Here is a 19,749-nt window from a genome sequence, read left to right as displayed (position 1 = left end):
CCAATAATGTGAGTTCTTTGGGTCTTGGCACCAGATCCCATACGTCATTTCTAGAGAATTGATTGAGTTCGTCTTGCATAACTAGAATACATTATGTGTCCAAAATCACTTCATCAATTGATGTAGGCTCTATTATAGATACCAAACTCAGAAGAGTCACTTCAGAAGGTTTGAAAGAGGATCTGGTTCTGACAGGTTTAGATTTGTATTCCAGAATCAATTCTTCAGAATGTGAAGATCTCTATTTGTGCTTTCTTAGAGGAGTCTAAGCTTCACCAACTTCTGGTTGATGAGCTTCAGGGTATTTTGCTTCAGCTTCTTTGGCTTCTGAAGTCTTTCCTTCAGAACCCTAATAAGTGATCTCCAGATCTACAAATTTCTCAACCAGCTTTAACTTTTCAGAGTTAAGCTTATCATCGAATTTGACATTCTTCAATAATTCGTGTCTCAGTATTTTATAATTTATAGCCTTTTGAGGGTCCAGAGTATCCTACCATCATGCACTTTTGTTCCTTAGAGTCAAACTTGCTCAAATTCTCCTTAATGTTCAGCATAAAACAAGAACATACAAAAGGATAAAAATATGAAATGTTAGGCTTTAGATTCTTCCACAATTCATACAGAGTCTTACCCATAATGGATCTTATAGAGATCATGTTCTGAATATAACATGATGTGTTGATTGCCTTTGCCCAAACGTTCTTAGCCACACTAGTCTCGTTGATCATGGTTCTGATTATCTCTTGCGAGTCCTATTCTTCCTTTATACAACTCCATTTTGCTGTGGAGTTCTAGGGCATGAGAAATCATGCGAAATTCCATTAGCATTAAAAAGTTTTTCAAAATCTTTGTTTTCAAATTCTCCACCATGACCAGTTCTGACTTTTACAATTTTGATATCCTTCTCATTTTGCACTTGAGAGCATAAGGTAGAGAACACATAATGTGACTCATCCTCGTGTCTGTGAAATTTTACCCATGTCCATCTGTTGTAGTCATCATGGCTAGTCTATACTTCTTACCATTGACAAAGAAAGTTTTCATTGGACCAAACATGTCAATATGAAGAAGCTCCAATGGTCTGGAGGTTGAAACAACATTTTTATCCTTAAAAGAAGAATTAGAAAACCTTCCTTTCTGACATGCTTCAGAAAAAGCATATGAAGCAAACTTCAGATTTGGCAGGTCTCTAACTAAATTAAGCTTATTTAGCTGAGAAATCCTCCTCATGCTAACATGGCCCAATTATCTATGTCACGTTCATTGCTCTTCATTTACAGACATAAGACATTTTACATTTTGATTCTCAAAATAAAAAGCCTTATCTTATAAATATTGTTTTTCCTCTTTCCACTGAAAAGAACTGAGTCATCCTTTTGACTGACAACTTACAAGACTTTTGATTGAAAATAATGTCATAACCATTGCCACTCAATTAACTTATGGACAACATATTATGCATTAAACCTTTAACTAAAAGAAAATTAGTAATGGAAGGAAGTTTATCGTTACTTACTGTTCTGGAGCCAATGATATTCCCTTTCTGATCACCTCCGAAACCGATGATGCCTCCAGGATTTGGAACATATGCCTTCTTCCCGTCATATGTCGCGAGCATCTAGAGTCCAAGTATCATGTATGGTGTCTCAACTCTACTGCTAAGGATATCTGCAACATACTATCTTGTCCTTAGGCGCCCATATCTTTTTGGGTCCTTTGAGGTTAGTCTTCCCAGAGTTCTTAACAAACTTGGGTGTTTGTGCAGGATAACTATACATGTATGCATAATTGATGTGGTAATGAAGTTTTGCTTTAGCCTTAGGTTTAGAAGCAATTCTAACTTTAGGCATAACTCCATTTTGTTTCCCATAAGGTACAAAATGGGATTGAAGAGTATTGGGCTTATCATCTTTTTCAGAATCAAATTCGTCATTAGAATCATAGCCAATACCCATTTTTCTGTTTCTACTACCATAAATCATGGAAGCCATTAAGCTTCTATTCAGGCTTTTAGAAAGACATTCTTAGAAAGATTTATTATATTTATTTATGATATCACTAGAACCTGTAGAGGCTTTAGAACGAATTTTCTTTTCAGGTTTGAGACTTTTGCATTGAGGCATATAATTATTGTTTTTCAAAATGAGATTTTCTTCACTCAAGCTTGAAAAATATTTCTGAAGCTTACAATAAGCTTCTGATTCAGATACACAAATCTTCTTCAGATCCAGGAATTTGTCCAGAAGATTCTGATGTTTTTCCAGAACTTTTGATAAACTAGATTTAAGCTCAAAACGAGAAATTTCAAAAAACACCTCTTCCGAATCTGACTCAGATTCTGATTTTGGTTGAATCATTTATCCAGGAGCTTTTGTGCAAGCCATCAATGCCATGTTAGTCTGCTCTTCTTCATAATCATCTTTTGAAGACTCTGAATCATCCCATGTAGCCATCATACCCTTCTTCTTTCCTCTTAAGTTCTTCTTAGGCCTTTCTTTCTTTAACTTGGGACATTCATTCTTGAAGTGGACTCAGAACGACCACTTGTCCTTCTTAGAAGTGGACTCAGAACGACCACCTGTCCTTCTTTTTCCTCTAAATTTGCCTTGCCTTTTCTTCTAGAGTTGATTAATGCGTCTCGACATAAGAGACAATTCATCTTCTTCTTCTTCTTTTGATTCCTATTCAGACTCTTCATCAGTTTCTTCTTGAAGAGCTTTTATCTTTTAAGATTTTCCTGAAAACTTCAGAGCAATATATTTGCTATTTCTCTTGGGCTCATCTTCCTCGAGCTCAATCTCATGACTTCTTAAAGGACTAACCAGTTCTTCAAGAGAAATGTTATTAAGATCCTTTGATAACTTTAGAGCAATTACCATAGATCTCCAACGCTTTGGTAGACTCCTGGTGATCTTCTTAACATGATAAATAGTAGAATACCCTTTTTCCAGAACCTTAAGTCCTACAAAAAGGGTCTAAAACCTTGAGAACATGTTCCCAATAGTTTCCTCATCCTCCATCTTGAATGCTTCATATTTTTGAATCAAGGCAAAAGCCTTGGTTTCTTTGACTTGTGCATTCCCTTCATGCGTCATCCTCAGAGAATCAAATATAGATTTAGCAGTATATTTGTTGGTGATTTTCTCATACTCAGTGTATGAAATAACATTTAGTAAGATGGTTCTTTCTTTGTGATGATTCTTATAGTGTTTCTTCTGTTGATATGTCATCACTCTTCTTTCAACTTTATTGTCACTTGCATTTACTCAGTGTTCATAGCCATCAACTACTATATCCCATAGATCAACATCATGACCTAGAAAAAAGCTCTCTATTCTATCCTTCCAATAGTCAAATTTGTCTCTATAAAAACATGAGGTTTATCATTCTAGTGATCTCTAGCTTTTGTTTAAGCAATTGGTGGTGAAAGAGCAGCCATTGTGTTTCACACTGGATCTGTATCTGACATTGTTAGGTGTTTGATATCTTATCAAGACTAGAACCGGGGCTCTAATGCCAATTGAAGGTGACAAAAAACACAAGAAATGGGGGTTTGAGTTGGGATTCTAAAAACAAAAGCATTTTCAAAACCAACTTAATCAAACTATACAACGAACAAGAAAAATAACAAAGTTATTTTTATAATGGTTCGCTGTTAACGAAGCTACCTCCAGTCCATCCTACCAAGGTAATTTTGCCTTCTCAACAAGGACTTAATCCATTATAATCGAAACTGATTATAGACACCACAAAGGCAAACCGTCTTTGTCTTCTTGAGTCTATCTGACTAAAACCTAGTCACTAAATGAAACCACTCAAACAACTTTGAGATTTACAAGTATGTGTTTACAAGTATTGCTTCTTAGAAAGCAGATTAACACAAGTTAAATAAAATAAATATCTTCATACAATAACGAGCAACAACTCTTGTGTGTTTACAAAGACTATACATAGAAAATATATACTTTAGAAAATAACGTGTGTATGAGCGTAGTTCTTAGCGCAACGAATTAGCATGAGCGTTAGTGACATTTTCCATTCTTCCAAGTCTTATTTATATATGTAATTAAAATACCTATTAGAGGGTAGATTTTGAATAGTAAATTATAGTTGTCTCTTTGTGTAACGTTTTACATATAAGAGACAAAATGGTACAATAGTACTGTCCTTAGCCTATAAAATCAGCATAGTGGATGGAAGGGTGATCTTGTACTGTGTATTATTTTTCTGATGCAAAACCTTTTGATCTTATCTTCTAATCTTCAGAGGCTTATGATGGAATAATGTTGAAGCATGCTTAGAAGGATCAAGAGACTAGTTGAAAGAATCTTCAGAACCTCGGTCTTCAGAGTCTTGACACAGTTCCTCAAAACCTAGTCTTCAGAGTCTTCAGATCTTGTTCTTCAGAATATTAAGAACTTGAGCATAGAATCTTGAAGGCTGACAATCCTTCATAGGCTCTTTAATCAGAGTCACAGTCAGAAGCTTTAGCATAAACATTCATCAAAACCGTTGTCCAAGAGCTTTCTAGAACTTGACAACATCTTGTAAAACACTTTTATCTCTTTATAGTTAGAGTGTGTTTATTCAAGAACTTGATGACGTCACACGTCAATGCTTCAAAATCAGAACCTGTTAGCAAAATCTACACATTAGATAAAAACCATTAGTGTACAAAATTGTTCTCTAAGAAACAATGCATTGTTATCATTAAAACTAAAGATCAAATATAGAACCAAATCTTGTTCTTACAAGAACCTCCATATACCCGAACTTGCCATGACTCGATCATGAAGATGCAGATACATCAGACGTGATCCACAAGTCAACCATATAGAGTAGAATGTTATGTCATCCCAGGGACGCGTCTAACAGTGATCGTCGTACAACTTAAAGCGTATAACATCTACTGTTGTGCGGTTAAGAAACACTCTGAAGGGCTCGATCGACTGATTCCTTATGAGCGGGAGGAATGTACAAGCACATGGTTGATCCTCACGCGTAGCCATTAACAAATGACCAGACAAATGTAAGTGGGAAGTGCTAGAGGAGCCATGCCTAAAAATGGTATAGATAAGTTATTAGTAATGATGTAGCACACATGTTATAAAGATGGTACAAAAACAGTAAAGGATACAAATATATTACCGTCAACAACGTGCAACTACCTGTCATTTGTTTTGTCTTCCAAAGACAATCTTTACCTAACTTAAAGTACATGTAAACCAAACACGCGACCCCTTAGTTGTAGTCATGAATCCGCTCAAAGTCAATGAAGTATCTGAGATAAACCACATCGATGTAATATGCACTCTTGTCCATAAATATGGACGTGCCAACCAAGTACATGAGGTATGACCTTGATGTGCATGCTATATGATACATAACATGTTCATTATCATCATCATCGACATGCAGTGCCACAACCAAGTGATGTGCATACATGTTCTTCAAGAATCCAAATCTAGCATGACACCATATGGTGTCTTCTATCTCCTTTAGAGTATTCTTTGGATTAACTCCCAATTAGTTCACGGTAATTTCTAGTGCATCAAGTTTGGTCATCCTATAGTGGTCTAACAATCTTCCCCTAATCGAAAGATGTAACAGGTATGACACATCATCCAGTGTGATAGAAATCTCACCATGCAGAAGATGAAAAAAATGAAGTCTTAAAGTGTCATCTCTCAACCAACGCAAAAAGCATACCATGGTTAATAATAATATAACTAGTCATGCATAAATTCACATCCCAAATAGCTGCATGACCTCGTGAAACCACTACTCCTTAGGCTGTTACAACCTATCAATCTTTCGACCATGGTTGGTGCATTTTAAAGCATCACGATACTGTAAAAAATACACCATCATAAAAAAAGTTTGAATATTATAACACATGTGTTTCAAATTATAAATACATATAAATTTTACCTCTCAGTCCCACACTTGCCTGACAACATGGTCCGCATACAAAGGCAACAATGACGTGTCATACGAGGCTCCTATAAATTCCTCAAGAATGACTCAACACGAGGCAAATGCATCAACCTGGACGGATGAGGCTTCTGGGGCAGCAACAAGTGACACCTGCCTCTGGGAAGACGAAGTCGAAGACATCTAATCCTAGAAGTTGACACATCTATATCAAATGAACTGACATCGACTAGTGGTCGTGAGGGTCAGACTCTTTCCATGCGAACACATGTATGCTGGGACACTTTGTTGAGCCTCAATGATCTTGGTTGTCTACCACGTTACCTATAATTAAACTAGACAAAACCATACAAAATAGAAAAAAAATCAAATCCAGATATGTGAAACTCAAAATCAAACAAAATAATGCAGACAGACAAAATACATAAATGCACTTTTGTATTTTTTGAAAATCAAATTCGAAAACATACCTGTAACTCACTAAAAATAAAAATGGAAGAAATGCAGGAAAATCAAAAAAGGACAAAAATACATTGCTAAGTTATACTACCAAACATAATGTTGCTGTTTCTTAATGCATTGCATTCAAAAAAATATATTTTCAAAGTGTGCGTCGATTCATCACCATCACCCATTTATATTATTTTATAGATTTTTAAAATAAAAATCAAACTTATTTTAATATCTAACGTCTATAATTAATTGACGGTGTATACCTCTCCCACTTGATGCACCAATTTACCCACCCAAAGTAGAACAAATATCAATGTTTTTATTTTTATTTTTTTGGAACATTGGCCCCTCCCTCCTACACTCCCCAACCGAACCAGCCACCGTCTATGGCGACCTCTTTTAATCCACCAATCGCCTTTCGCTTCCTCAAACCGCCACTTTCCTCTTTTCCTTCACAATCATCCTCACTTTCCCATTGTCTCCCTCAATCGCATTACACCTTCAAATTCCCAACCACTTGCTGCCGTTACTCATCTCTTGAAGTATGTACGCACTTCTCTAGTAACCGTCTCAACCATCATTCGATTATCTCTATCTGAAATGCGATTTTTGTTCATGTTCTTAATTGCTTTATATTATAATTGAAATTGCAGCAATTAGAGGAATGTATGCACTAATGATTAAACTGTGATTTTTTGTTTTAGGTCAAAGATGTTAGTTATCAACCTCCAGGGACTCAGCCTAATCTTCTCAATTCAGTTAGTTTTTCTCTTCCAGAGAAAAGGTTTTTGTTTTTTCATGTCTTGATTTCATCAAATTCAATTATGTATCAGTTTGAGCACTATACACGACATTGACATGTAGATTCCAGTAATAATTTAAGAAAATCAAAGTGATTGAGTGTAGCTAGATGATACACATTTAACCCTAAACGTAGGTGCTACGGTTGTCATACAAGTGTGAGTTGGAAGTCTTACATTGCTTAGAAAAGTGGAGGTAAAACACTTTATAAGTGAGAGGATCCTTATACCTAATACCTTAGGGTCTGTTTGGAAGTTGGTTTGTGGAGGGGAAGAATTTGGAGGGCCACGTCTATATGATATTTTTAAAAAGTTTAAAGTACACTATGATTTTATATACTAATTTAGTATATTGGTTTTTAAACATTTTCAAAATATCAAACATATTTTAAGATATAGACGCAGCCTCCAGAGCCTTTCTATCCAAAACTCTTCAGAAACCAACTCTCAAACAAACCCTTAAAGTTTTGGATGAATATGTGGTGTCTCTCTCCCTTGTTTGTTGCTCTTGACCTAATTTGGATATCAACTACCATATATTTTTTGAAAACAATTGAACCAAAACCATGAATTGACACACAGTTCGATTGCAACTTTGTTATGGTTTGAGCTATGAAGTACAAACACGGACACCGAACACGACATTGACACTGACACGTCGACACAAATAATTATTTGAAAAAAATGAACAAATTGGAAGTAATCACTACTGTTGGTGTCGTGTCGGTGTCGATGTCCGACACTGACACAGACACAAATACACATTTTTTCAGAGGTGTCGGTGCTACATAAGGTTTGAGCGGTTTAAAGAAGTTGAATCATGGTTCGGAAGTCTCGTTTTGAGACATTGTTTAGAATTGATCCAGGGTATGAATTTTCCCCCTAATTTGTATCCCAATTTTTCCACCTTTTCTGTATGTACTTTAAAAGAGGGTATAACTAACTATTAGTGTGATTGGGTGAATCTAAAATGATCATTTGGAGCTAATAAAATATATGTTACTTCCTACCATCTCTCCTTGTTGTCCCTCCTAATATTTGGTAAAAGAACAAAGGATTTTTTTCATGTGTGGTAACTCATTTCTGTCAATTGCCACAGTTTTGGTCTAATTTTTGGACAGAGTGGAAGCGGAAAAACAACACTTTTGCAGGTCTTCCACCTACCTCTTTACTCTTTTATGAATCTGCTTTATTGAAAATTCAATGTTACTTACCTGTTTGGATGATTAATTACGCTCCTCCATGTGAACTCCTTTTGTTCCATATAGCTTCTTGCAGGAATAAGCAAACCAACATCTGGATCTATTTACATCCAAAAATATGGAGATGATGGAAATCCTAGTCAATCTCCGGAGCCCTTGGTGCCAGAAAGGGTTGGTATTGTCTTCCAGTTTCCAGAGAGGTACAAAAATACATTAGTTAAATACAATAAGATATATTTTTATTCTACAACTTGCATTTTGTTTTAATTTTGTGCTGTAAATAAATATACATCAACTACACCATTTTAATTTTGCTGTTGGGACCCCTTCAAATTTCAAGTGACTCAACCCAAGAAGAATAGAACTCGAAAAGGTCGCAAGGGACCAACATTTCAGGCTTACCATCATGCATAATATATAGTTCTCTTGATGCTGAAAATGTATTACCCGATTGTCTGACATGACATATAAGTAAGAGTGTAATACAAATCTATGTTTCAAACACTTGTACAACTTGCAAGGCAAACCTTTGAACTTTGAGGGATAACTCAGTTGTTGTATCCAAATAATCTACACAAAACACTTTTTACAGGCTTCATGATACTAAATCAAATATTTTTTCTTGTCCAATCGTATGAGCGGTATATTGCTTAATTTCCAAACTGTCTCCATTAGCCTTTCGTAATTATTTTCTGATCATGTTTCATTTTATTGGATTTCCATTTCTAAACTTCTACACATATTGGTGTTGCAACCTAGGTATTTTGTTGCTGATACTGTACTTGATGAAGTCACTTTTGGGTGGCCAAGGCAAAAGGGTAATGATCAAGTAAGGGAGAAACTTGCTCTAGGGCTTCAGAGGGCAATTAACTGGGTAGTTATACCTTTGCAAATTCATTTGTATGTTTGTTTATAGTCATTATATTATTTAGTACTTTCTCCACGGTCATTTTATTCTTATGTTTCATATGCAATTCCGTTTCTTATTCATAACTATAGGTTGGATTAAGTGGGATATCATTGGATACGAATCCTCACTCCCTCAGCGGTGGTTACAAACGTCGCCTTGCCTTGGCAATACAGTTAGTAAGTTAATTTTTCTTAAAAAGAAATTAGAAACAAAATATTGACATGCCTGCTTGATTTTGCTTCATGTCTTCACATGACTGGCTCCTGATTGTTGTTTTAGTTTTCAGACAACCGAGTGTCAATTGGAATAATGGTATTTTTAATTTTCAGGTGCAAGTCCCTGATTTATTAATATTGGATGAGCCTCTTGCTGGACTTGGTATGAAACTACAATTGTTTTAGGAAATGCGTTGTTTTTTTTTTAAATGAACTACAATATTCTTTTAAAGTTGTATCTAATACTTTCCCTTTGGTTAGATTGGAAAGCACGTGCGGATGTCGTGAAGCTTTTAAAGCATCTAAAAAAAGAATTAACTGTGCTAGTTGTCAGCCATGACTTGAGGTTGTTTCAATTACTCTATTAACTTTAGATCATCTAACTTTTTAATCATATTATTGTTTGATTCTTATTATATACTTCTTTTGGTCTCATTTTTAAGAAGAAAAAAATCATCAAGTTCAAGGAGGATTTAATGTTATAACTTTGAAAGTTTATTCCAAATAGTATTGTTCTGGCATCAAATGTTTTTACACCCACTTATATCAGCAATATATGCATTTCTTGTAAATATAAAAATAGTAAAGTAATTTTAGCAATTTATTAACCTTAAAATTTGTGATTTTTTTCTTATCATTAAGACAAAAAACAGCAGCATTTTCTCATATATGGTGTCAAAAGGAGTATTAGTATTTGCTTACATTCTTTTTCTTTTGCTTTAATTTTTTATTTGTCCATTTCTATTAGAAATTCTAATATCAAATGTTACAAAGAAACTAAATTAATTTAAGCCGAATAATTATTAGTGTTAAGAGTCCCACATCGGACAATATATAGCATGAACATGTCTTTATAAGTGACTATAAACAAATATACAAATGAAGGATGAAAATGTGGTGGGGTCTAACTCAACCCTAGAAAACCGGTTTGTAAGGTGAAGATTGTCCCCACTTATAAAGACATGTTCATGCTATATATTGTCCGATGAACGTGTCTTTATGATTTTTGATAGGTAAGGTAACCCTTAGTTAGTGGGTTAATTGGGCTAATCAGAAAGATGGATGAGTTAGTTGAATAAACAAATAATGCATTTTGCCTGTAAATAGGAAGAGGGGTTGAAATAGAAAGGGAAGCAATTGGTGGGATAGAGTTGCCTTCAATATCTAGGGATTTGTTTATGCAGTTGATAAGGAATTTCCTTTTCTAAATAAGTTCCTATCAATATTTATCTGAAAAATATATTAAATGCTATTGTTAATGATTGATCATAAATCTTATAATTCATTTTAAAGTTAATACACTATAGAAGCATTATGGTGTTGTGTAATCTATGCAGCTGACTCCACCAAGTGGAAAATGCCCTGGCTGTTATTTTTTGTGGTTGTATGATTCATTCTACAGCCAACAGGCTTTCCAATCAGCAATTCATTTCACAATATGGCGTCTAATGTAAGAAAACTAGAACTAATAAATTGATACGAACTCAAAATAGTTCAGAGTTTTTGGTGGTGTATAGATGTTTTTTTAGTATGTTGTAGCTAGGAGATCGTGAGGTTAATCCTTAATCATTGTTTCTAACTTCAAAGCAGAATATGTTCCCCTATTACTCAATTCCTCTTTTAATTGTAAAAGAAGTTTTGGTTTCTCTTTTTATATCCTGTTAGTACTTTTATGAATTGCTAATTTTTCTTGGGATTTTTGTGTGAATTTCAGAGAGTTTGCGAGTCTAGTTGATCAATCATGGAGGATGGAAATGGGTGGCAATCTTAGACAGGAGTTTCTACCATTATAATTTATATTTATTGCCTTGATAACCAAGATGGAATGCTAAGAGGTCTGAACCTTAATCTTATGTTCTTGATGTATTTTCTACTTCACCTTTATTGTAGGCTTTTAGGACATTTGGTCCCTAGAATAATTTTTGACTGCCTTGATAATTATATAATAATTCTTTTAAAAGAAAAAGTCTTTCTGATTTTGCGTTTGTCAATATATATATGACGTACTCTTTATTTAGCGCAGACTTTTGGGACATTTGGTCCTTAGAATGGACTTGGGGCTTGTTTCAGAATATACTTGTGGGCTTTGCTTTTCCCACACTTCAAGCCAAAGTGAGTTGGGTAATTTTAGAGATAAGCTAAATAATTCGTCGTATATAGGATTCTGTTTTTCCTGACAGGCAGTAACCTTCAAGTAGGAGAGTGTATGTGAGAAGGAATAGGAAAGAAGCAAAACATCAAAGCCTCTAAATTAGTTGAAACTGGTTAACTAAGTGGACTGACTATTATTAATTGAGATAGCTGCACGGTGGGAATTAAAACAGGAGAAAAGAATGTGAGGTAGGATATTGGATTAAATTCTGAGTGTGTGGAAGAGGCCAGGATCTCTGAAATCGTCAGCTATTATTTTGTTCAATGTATTCTTTTCCCTGAACCAGTTCACACTACATTGGTACTGGATTTGGGAATCAGTTGTCAGTTCTTACCGCTGTAAGTTTTTATCTACAAAATGTTTAATATCTGAATACTATTTCTAATTTAACCGGTTACTATCTATACAGCCTTCTTGGTTTATCAGACAGTAACTTGCATGCTCTCTTAAACCTAGTTTGGAGAGACTTATAATGATGACCTGATATCGAATCCTGGGAATTCCTTCGGATGGTTTGTGTTGGAATTTCCGCATTCTTTGCAGTCTACCCCTAGTCGCCTAAATTGTGGCATTTGATTTGCCTTCATTGCAGCCTCCAACACCTTCATTGTGCTGGTTTTAAAGGGGTGGATTTAGTTCCATATTACTTAGACATACGACATGTGTTGTATTTATAAGGGAGAGCAATCCTCACCATATAAGTTGGTTTTGTAGGGATGAGTTAAGACCAACACACATTTTAAGATGGTATCATAACCTATCCTATATCACTTGTTGGGCTTCCCGCATCGTCCATGCTTCGGCCTCATTAAGGCCCGAGCGCGAGGAGGCGTGTTGGAATTTCCGCCTTCACTGCGGTCCGCCCCTAGTCGCCTAAATTGCGCAATTAGTTTGCCTTCATTGCAGCCTCCAACACCTTCATCGTGTTGGGTTTCTATTGCACATATTATGTTTTGAACTACCATTCACATTCATCTTTCTTTTAGTTTTTTACCACATATTTAAATGTCACAATATTGATACATTAATTTGACGGCAGAGGGCCTATATTTACCTCACACGCGATGCAAGAATGACTCTTAAGAATTCATGCGAAACTAGTGAAAGTAACCAAAAGTACATGCATCAGGTTTAGTTAGGACTAGCTCAAGAATTCACACGAAACTAGATTCCAATTAGGATTGACTGTAGAAGAGTGTCTACTTATTTGGAAGATTTCATAAAACACAGGTTTATGGACTGTATTATCAGTTTCCACTTAAAAGTACATCCATAACACAATCACACAATGAAATACTGCTGTTGAGAAGTCTCTTAAAGCGGCTCAATTATTAATACTCTCGTACAGCGTAGTTGCTACAGCTCCAGTACCAAATCTACAATACCAACAATAGTAAGTTAGTCAAAATGCATAAATATATTTCAATTAGAATGCAACGTAAATAATATGATGCTCCATAGTATACCAGTATCCATTGAAATAAAAAAATTTGCTGGGGATTTAGTTTGAAATTTGCTGTATGCTACATATTAATATTCAACATTAACGAATATTTTGCACATTGGTAGGGTTTGAGTATTTACAATATTGTATATGGGCAATATGAAAGAGAGCGGGTGTAAGGAGTTTTGCTTGAAAACGACTTTAGTCCTGGTAAGTATTTTTTTCTTGATTGAAAAATTCTTTTTAAGTATTATGTACATGATGTTCTAACCTAACATATAATTGTGTTAAATTAATAATTTTAGGATCATAGGAGCCTGTATTTAATGCTGAAAGTGTTAAAAATGTTCTTTACAAGTGACAAACTTAATACTCAATGAAGTCATATACTGACTAGAGCAGTTGCTGAAAAATTCAGCATTTAAGAATCTCTGAGATGATACCCAAATTCAGCATTCCACCCGTTTATAGCCGATGTGAGACTTAACCACTTCTCTCTCTCTCTCTCTCTCTCTCTCTATATATATATATATATATATATATATATATATATATATATATATATATATATATATATATATATATATATATATATAATCACTAAGATTACTTGCGTCAAAGGCCCCTATCATGAAGATTTCAAAATGGCATTTCATTATACTGTCAATCACTCCATTTATACTGCATATTTTGTTGTTTAAAGAAGACTCTAGGAAAACTTAAAATGACGCCGATGGAATATATTTATCAAATTATTGTGTGTGAATAATCAGATTCTAGAGATAGGTAGTACTTACACTCGGCATCTGTTTTGATCCAGTGCTCATTGTTCCCAGTCGAACCACTGCAACTTAAGCCATCTTGCGATGGGTTCCAGATGGTCTCACAGTGTTTAGACCACTCTTTTGACTTGCTATCTGAATGAAATCTTCTGCCAGGATCTGAGTTTTTGGTGTCTCCTTTGTCACCTTTGTGGGATTTAGTAACACTTTTTGCACTGATGGTGTCTTTAAGATAGACTTTTCTGTGAAAATTGCGTGGAACCTGTATATCCAGATGAATAAACCAAATAACATATTATGATTGTTGTGTGTTCAAGATGAATATTGAAATTGTCGTTTTATTTTGATAGCTAAACTTAGTTAGGAAAATGCCTACTAGAATTCCTTCATTTAATATTCAGATGAGTTTTATTTTGTGGTCTTAAAGAATGCTTCACAACTTTTAAATGTTAATATGGTGATTTTTTTTTATAGTGTTTTACTTTATTCTAAATGATATCAAGCTATCATTAAATTTATGTCTTTGTCTTGTTGATGATATTCTTACCGTTAAGAGTCCCACATCGGATAATATATGGTTTGAACATGTCTTTATAAGTGGGGGGCAGTGCTCACTCTACCAACCGGTTTTGTAGGGTTGAGTTATGCCCAATCACATTTCTTAACATGGTATCAAGAGCCTCGTTTAAGATCCGGTGGACCACCTATTATGGTTTCCACTATCGGGCCACCCACCATTTATTTCTACGCTACAATTGTCTAGTCCTGAACGTGAGGGTGTGTGTTAAGAGTCCCACATCGGATAATATATGGTTTGAACATATCTTTATAAGTGGGGGCAGTCTTCACTCTACCAACCAGTTTTGTAGGGTTGAGTTATGCCCAATCACATTTCTTAACACTCACTTCCATTTTTTCCGGTTATATTTGATAGAGGTATTGAGTGGCTCAATAAACTCTTCAATGAAATTTTGAGGTTAAAGTAAATACCGGATAAATGGTGAAGAAACACTTTAGTTTCAATCTATAAGAACAAGAGACATATGCAAAAAATTACAAATTATAAGGGGGATTAAACTTATGAGTCATACCATGATGTTATGAGAAAAACTGATTGAATGGAGACTAAGAAAAGAGACTTAAGTCATTGAGAATCAATTTGATTTTATGTCAGGGAGGTCGATCATGTAAGCGATTTATTTACTATGACATGTGATGTAACAATATTTGATAAACGAACAAGACTTGCATTTATTTTTTTATTGACTTGGAGAAGGCGTATGCTAGAGTGTCTAGAAAGATTTTGTGGGAAGTCTTAGAGAAGAAAGGAGTTACAATTGCATTCGAGCTATCCAAGACATGTATGAAGGGGTATCGATTAGTGTGCGGACACAAGATGAAGAGACAGGCGATTTCTCCAGTACAATAGGTTTGCATCAAGGTTGAATCTTAAGTCCCTATCTTTTTACTTTAATCTTAAATGTACTCATATAACATATCCAAGAGCTAGCACGTAGATGCATGTTTTTTTCCGGATGAAGTAGTCCTACTTAAAAAGTCGAAGGAGGATTTAAATGAGATATTGGAGACGAGCTTTAGAATCGCACAACTTTCGCCTAAGTAGAAGTAAGACGGAGTATATGGAATGTAAGTTTAATAAAAGATGAAGCTTTTCTAAGTTAGAGGTGAAAGTTGGAGACCATATCATTCCACAAGTCACGCGGTTTAAATATCTTGGGTCTGTAATACAAAACGATGGAGAAATAGGAGTGTTGGGGTAGCACCTATAGTAGAGAAGACCGTGGAAAATAGACTTAGGTGGTTTAGGCATGTAGAGAGTAAACTGTAGATTCTATGATAAAGAGAGTAGATCAGATGAAAAGAAGTCAAACAACTAAAGATAAAGGAAGATCTAAAAAAGTTATAAAAGAAGTTATTTAGAAAGATCTCGAAATTAATGATTTGGATAGAAATATTGTGTTGGATAGAATGTTACGGTGAAAGTTGATCAATATTGCAGATTTTATTTAGTGGGATAAGATTCGGTGTTTGTTGTATATTTGGTAGAAAAATGTTAGTTAATAGGATAGGGAAACATCGCTTTGCATTAGGGAATGAACCCTACATCTTCTTTAGAGTCCTAACTCATTCCTAGACTTACCTAGACTCAGACTCTTGTTAAATACTATCTCTTTCTTTTAATATAAGATCGTCTTGAGTTTTTTTTCTTTATCCGTCTTATAGGATATTTTTTAAATTTTAAAGTGCATTAATTATTTCTTTATTATCATTTCTCTAGTTATATTACATCTTTTTCTATGTAATACTCTTACAAAAAAATTAACTAATTCTCTCCCTTAAAGGTAAAATTTTTCAAAAATTTAATATCACGGTCATCTCTCTTAATTCTCGTGATTTACTCAAAGGGTCATATGTTTAGGGGTCAAGGTAGTACGTAATAGAATATCTAGGAATAGGAACGAACCTTAGGGGTCATATGTTTAGGGATCAAGGTAGTACGTAATATAATATCTAGTAATAGGGACCAACCTTACGGAGCTTTGCATTGGTTGTAGTAGAATCAGCTATATTCCCGGCAGTGCTACAGCTTTTTGAGGAACTGTAGACCTTTTTCCACATCTTTTTCATGATATGCATGGCAGACATGTGTGCTTGCTTGACTTGTTTCTCTTTTGCTCCTGTCTCTATACAGTCTTCTTTTGTTGTCTTTGTCCTTTGAAATAGCTCAGCAAGTGTTGCCCACTCTTCCCTCACTTCTACTTTCTCTGGTATTTTGAACGATGACCCCAGTAAATATCCTTGCAGTGGACATACAACCTCGTTTCCATAATCGTCAGCATCTGTTCCATTTAGTGGGATGTTGCTAAGACAGTTTTTTCTTGATGATTCATAAAAACATTCTTCTTCAGCCTCAAGAAATTTCTCAAGCTCGTAACTTATGAGCTTCAGTTCAGTCTCTGTCACGTCTGCATCTTTCATAGGTAGGTTTTCGAAAGGCGTAGCAAATGTTGGTGTTGCTGGCTCGTTGGTAATTGCCTCTGCACCAAGTGTTCCAATTGTCAGAAAGCCTTCAAAGAGCTCAGATATGGCTGCAGATGATATTTCTTCTTCTCTGCCCCAACATGTTTGACTTTCCTGATAGTGCGGCTTTAAGAAACAGGAATGGTTAATGGAACTGAAGCTTGACTTTCTCTGAGAGTGCTGGTTGTTAACTGTTAGCTGCACAGTAAGACCAGCACAAGGATTTCCTGAAATTGGAGTTCCAAAATAAATTACGAAATTCGTGAAATTAGAAATTAAAGACAAATCTATAATCTACATGAGCCGGTGAAACATATTTATACTGCAGATGAATGTATATCACTCTCAAGTATTGGTTTTGAGAGTGATATACGTTTAATGTTTCATCTGTAATAGATTAGTGGTTTTAATCAACTTGAAGTAGGATGTGAAAGGTTCAAGAACAATAGTGGTCGTAAATCCTTATCTATTTGAAAAGCCATTATATATGCAAAACTCCTTAATTTTACTTTAGCTAGAGATGTGTAACATTGTGACATTTTAGTTTAGATTATTTGCTCACAGATAATGGTGCATTTATGCAGTTCATAAAAATCAATGTAACACATATTTTGTTATGTTATTGTTGATTAACATTGTGACTAGTCATCAGTGAGATAGGAATAATAAACACAGCTGAATACCAAGGGTGAAGTCCTTGACGGGATCAATATTTTGCCGAAGTTTTCGATGCACCCATTGAAACAACTGCAAGAAGTAAAGGCATGTAGTATTATGCCAAAGGTCTGGAAAAAGAAAGTCATCCTAAATTTATAAGAGTTTAACATACCTTCATTTTGACTCTATTCTTAATTTGATAACCAAGTTTTCTCACTTAACAAATTAGGCTGGTTGGTAGTTATAAATATGAATGGAAAAAGGTCTCCAGGTTTGGGTGATTATGATGGACAAAGTGAAAAGGCACAAATATCTTTGCTTTGTGACTCAATGAGTTGGAAGTCGGTAAATGCAAGGTTCTAAGATAAATAAGTCTCTATGGAGAAAAACAATTAGATAGATACAACAATGTGGTTGGCCATTCTATTCAAAAGCTAATCATGTGGGTAAATTGAGTTTTTCATGAGTACCAACTAGTTTCTATTTGTCTATATTTTTGTCTCTGTATGAACTTTAATGGAGTTGGATCTACACATTTGTAGATTGGTAACCTCTATTTCAAGGCAGGCCAAACTGCATTCAGATGATAATGCACTGCCAATTTTGAATTGCTAAAAGTTTTAGAACAATATGTTAGTTAGATAGTGTATTGTAAACACTGTTCGAATGTAGTTCTATATGCGATTGTATATGTTTCAATTTATTTATCCACTAATGAGTTTTTGGTAAAAAGTTTTATTATGGGAGGTGTGGTGGTTAGGGGTCCAAGTGAAGGACCAAACTTTCTAAAACCGAACCTTCATTTTGTTTTGTTATATGCACTATTTGTGATGCCTGTTGTAATAATTAGCTAAACCTCTTCCTACCTCGAAAGCACCTGCCATGTGCTTCTACCTATTCCAGTACAGTTGGGAATGAGGCTATAGAAGAGATGTTAAGATCTTACCCGACACTTCTGGATGGACCCTTTGCATCTTTCTAAATCATGAGCAGTTCTCTTATTGGTTGTACAATGATTCAAGCTTTATGGACATTTTTCTACCTCCTTGTTTTTGTAATTATGCCATATGAACAACTTTAATTGTTGTAGTGAATTTTGCAGAGAGTGTCAGTTCCTGTTGCTGAAAGATCCACATCATGACAAAAAAGTGATGAGCTATTATGTTTGCATGGAGCCGGAGAAAAACTGTTGCAAATCACAGACTTGAACATTACTAAACATTTCTCATTTGTAAAACATACATCATGGACATATCATAGTTGGATGTTCTTAATTCTTTTTATGGATTTTATTATGCCACATAAGTTTTAGGAACTTCAACAGCAATGTAACTCTTAGAACTTAAAATAGGTTCCCACAAGTTACCCTACATCTGTCTTGAGCTCCCTTCAATAGTAATACTTGTTACAAATAGGTTATTCTATGGAGGATGTTCATTTTAGTACTTACTTAATTTGTTGGAACAGTGACATAATTATTGCAGCCTGGTACTATAAAGATAATGGATTAGTTGGATTCCTTTTAAAGTGGTGAGATAAGGTTTCTTGTCTTGTATGTATGGGGCAGGTAGAATTTGTTTCTCATTTTAGTTACTTGTGAGATAACTTCATCTTAGTAAAATATGATTTTTAAGAGGTTGGGATAGTTAGTAGTCCTCTCTAGTAATCTTTGTTTTTATTTATTTTATATTTTTTTATATTTTTATCTTGTTGGGATATGTTGGGATTTTTTTTTTATAGTTAGTAGTCCAGTTCATCTGCCCTCTTCTTTAAAGTGGGATAGATTGAGAATTTTTTTGAAAATAAGATTATTTTGGAATTTAAAAAAAAAATTGAATTATTTGGATAAAAAATTCACATGATTGTTGAATTAATAATATTAAAAAACTTTTAGAAAATTATGACATATAGAAAATTATGACATATAGAAAATTATGACATAGATTTCATACTTTAAAATCAAAAGGTTAAAATTTTACTTTTAATCTTCTTATTATTGAAATATAAGATATACCATTCTATTCTCATGTTAATATTAATAATTTATAATAAGTTTTCTTTAAGTAAAATTTATTAAAAAAGAAAGGAAATTAATTAAATATTATTAGTGCAAAATATATATTTAAAGGTTAACAAACCTCTTTTAAATTTGCGTGCA

General features: G+C 34.5%; 2 protein-coding genes across 5 annotated transcripts; one reads left to right on the top strand and one right to left on the bottom strand.

Annotated features, from left to right (window-relative positions):
• The first annotated feature begins 6,655 nt into the window (after window positions 1-6,655).
• Window positions 6,656-19,118, top strand: LOC127128224 (ABC transporter I family member 11, chloroplastic). Of its 3 annotated transcripts, XR_007805792.1 has the most exons (12): window positions 6,656-6,929; window positions 7,092-7,171; window positions 8,287-8,338; window positions 8,456-8,589; window positions 9,149-9,263; window positions 9,389-9,475; window positions 9,629-9,677; window positions 9,776-9,860; window positions 11,229-11,349; window positions 13,236-13,320; window positions 13,416-13,586; window positions 18,694-19,118. XR_007805792.1 is itself a non-coding variant. In XM_051057447.1 (10 exons), the coding sequence occupies exons 1-9, from the start codon at window positions 6,774-6,776 to the stop codon at window positions 11,305-11,307; spliced, it is 837 nt and encodes a 278-aa protein (XP_050913404.1). In that variant the 5' UTR covers window positions 6,656-6,773; the 3' UTR covers window positions 11,308-11,349; window positions 18,694-19,118. The 3 variants fall into 3 exon arrangements, 1 of the variants encoding a protein (XP_050913404.1); XR_007805791.1 differs by lacking the exon at window positions 13,416-13,586; XM_051057447.1 differs by lacking the exons at window positions 13,236-13,320; window positions 13,416-13,586.
• On the bottom strand, window positions 12,822-18,695 carry LOC127128223 (protein LAZY 1). 2 transcript variants are annotated; one of them, XM_051057445.1, is made up of 5 exons: window positions 17,764-18,479; window positions 17,618-17,681; window positions 16,443-17,161; window positions 13,908-14,154; window positions 12,822-13,042 (listed from the first exon to the last, which is right to left on the bottom strand). In XM_051057445.1, exons 1-5 carry the CDS (start codon window positions 17,767-17,769, stop codon window positions 13,023-13,025), a joined length of 1,056 nt encoding a protein of 351 aa, XP_050913402.1. In that variant the 5' UTR covers window positions 17,770-18,479; the 3' UTR covers window positions 12,822-13,022. The 2 variants fall into 2 exon arrangements, with proteins under 2 accessions (XP_050913402.1, XP_050913403.1); XM_051057446.1 differs by lacking the exons at window positions 17,618-17,681; window positions 17,764-18,479 and adding an exon at window positions 18,538-18,695.
• Window positions 19,119-19,749: the final 631 nt, after the last annotated feature.

The sequence above is a fragment of the Lathyrus oleraceus genome, chromosome 3, assembly GCF_024323335.1.
Source record: "Lathyrus oleraceus cultivar Zhongwan6 chromosome 3, CAAS_Psat_ZW6_1.0, whole genome shotgun sequence".
NCBI classification, from domain to species: domain Eukaryota; kingdom Viridiplantae; phylum Streptophyta; class Magnoliopsida; order Fabales; family Fabaceae; genus Lathyrus; species Lathyrus oleraceus.
The sequence above is the reverse complement of the archived record's forward strand: the minus strand, read 5'-3'. Positions and strand labels throughout refer to the sequence as shown.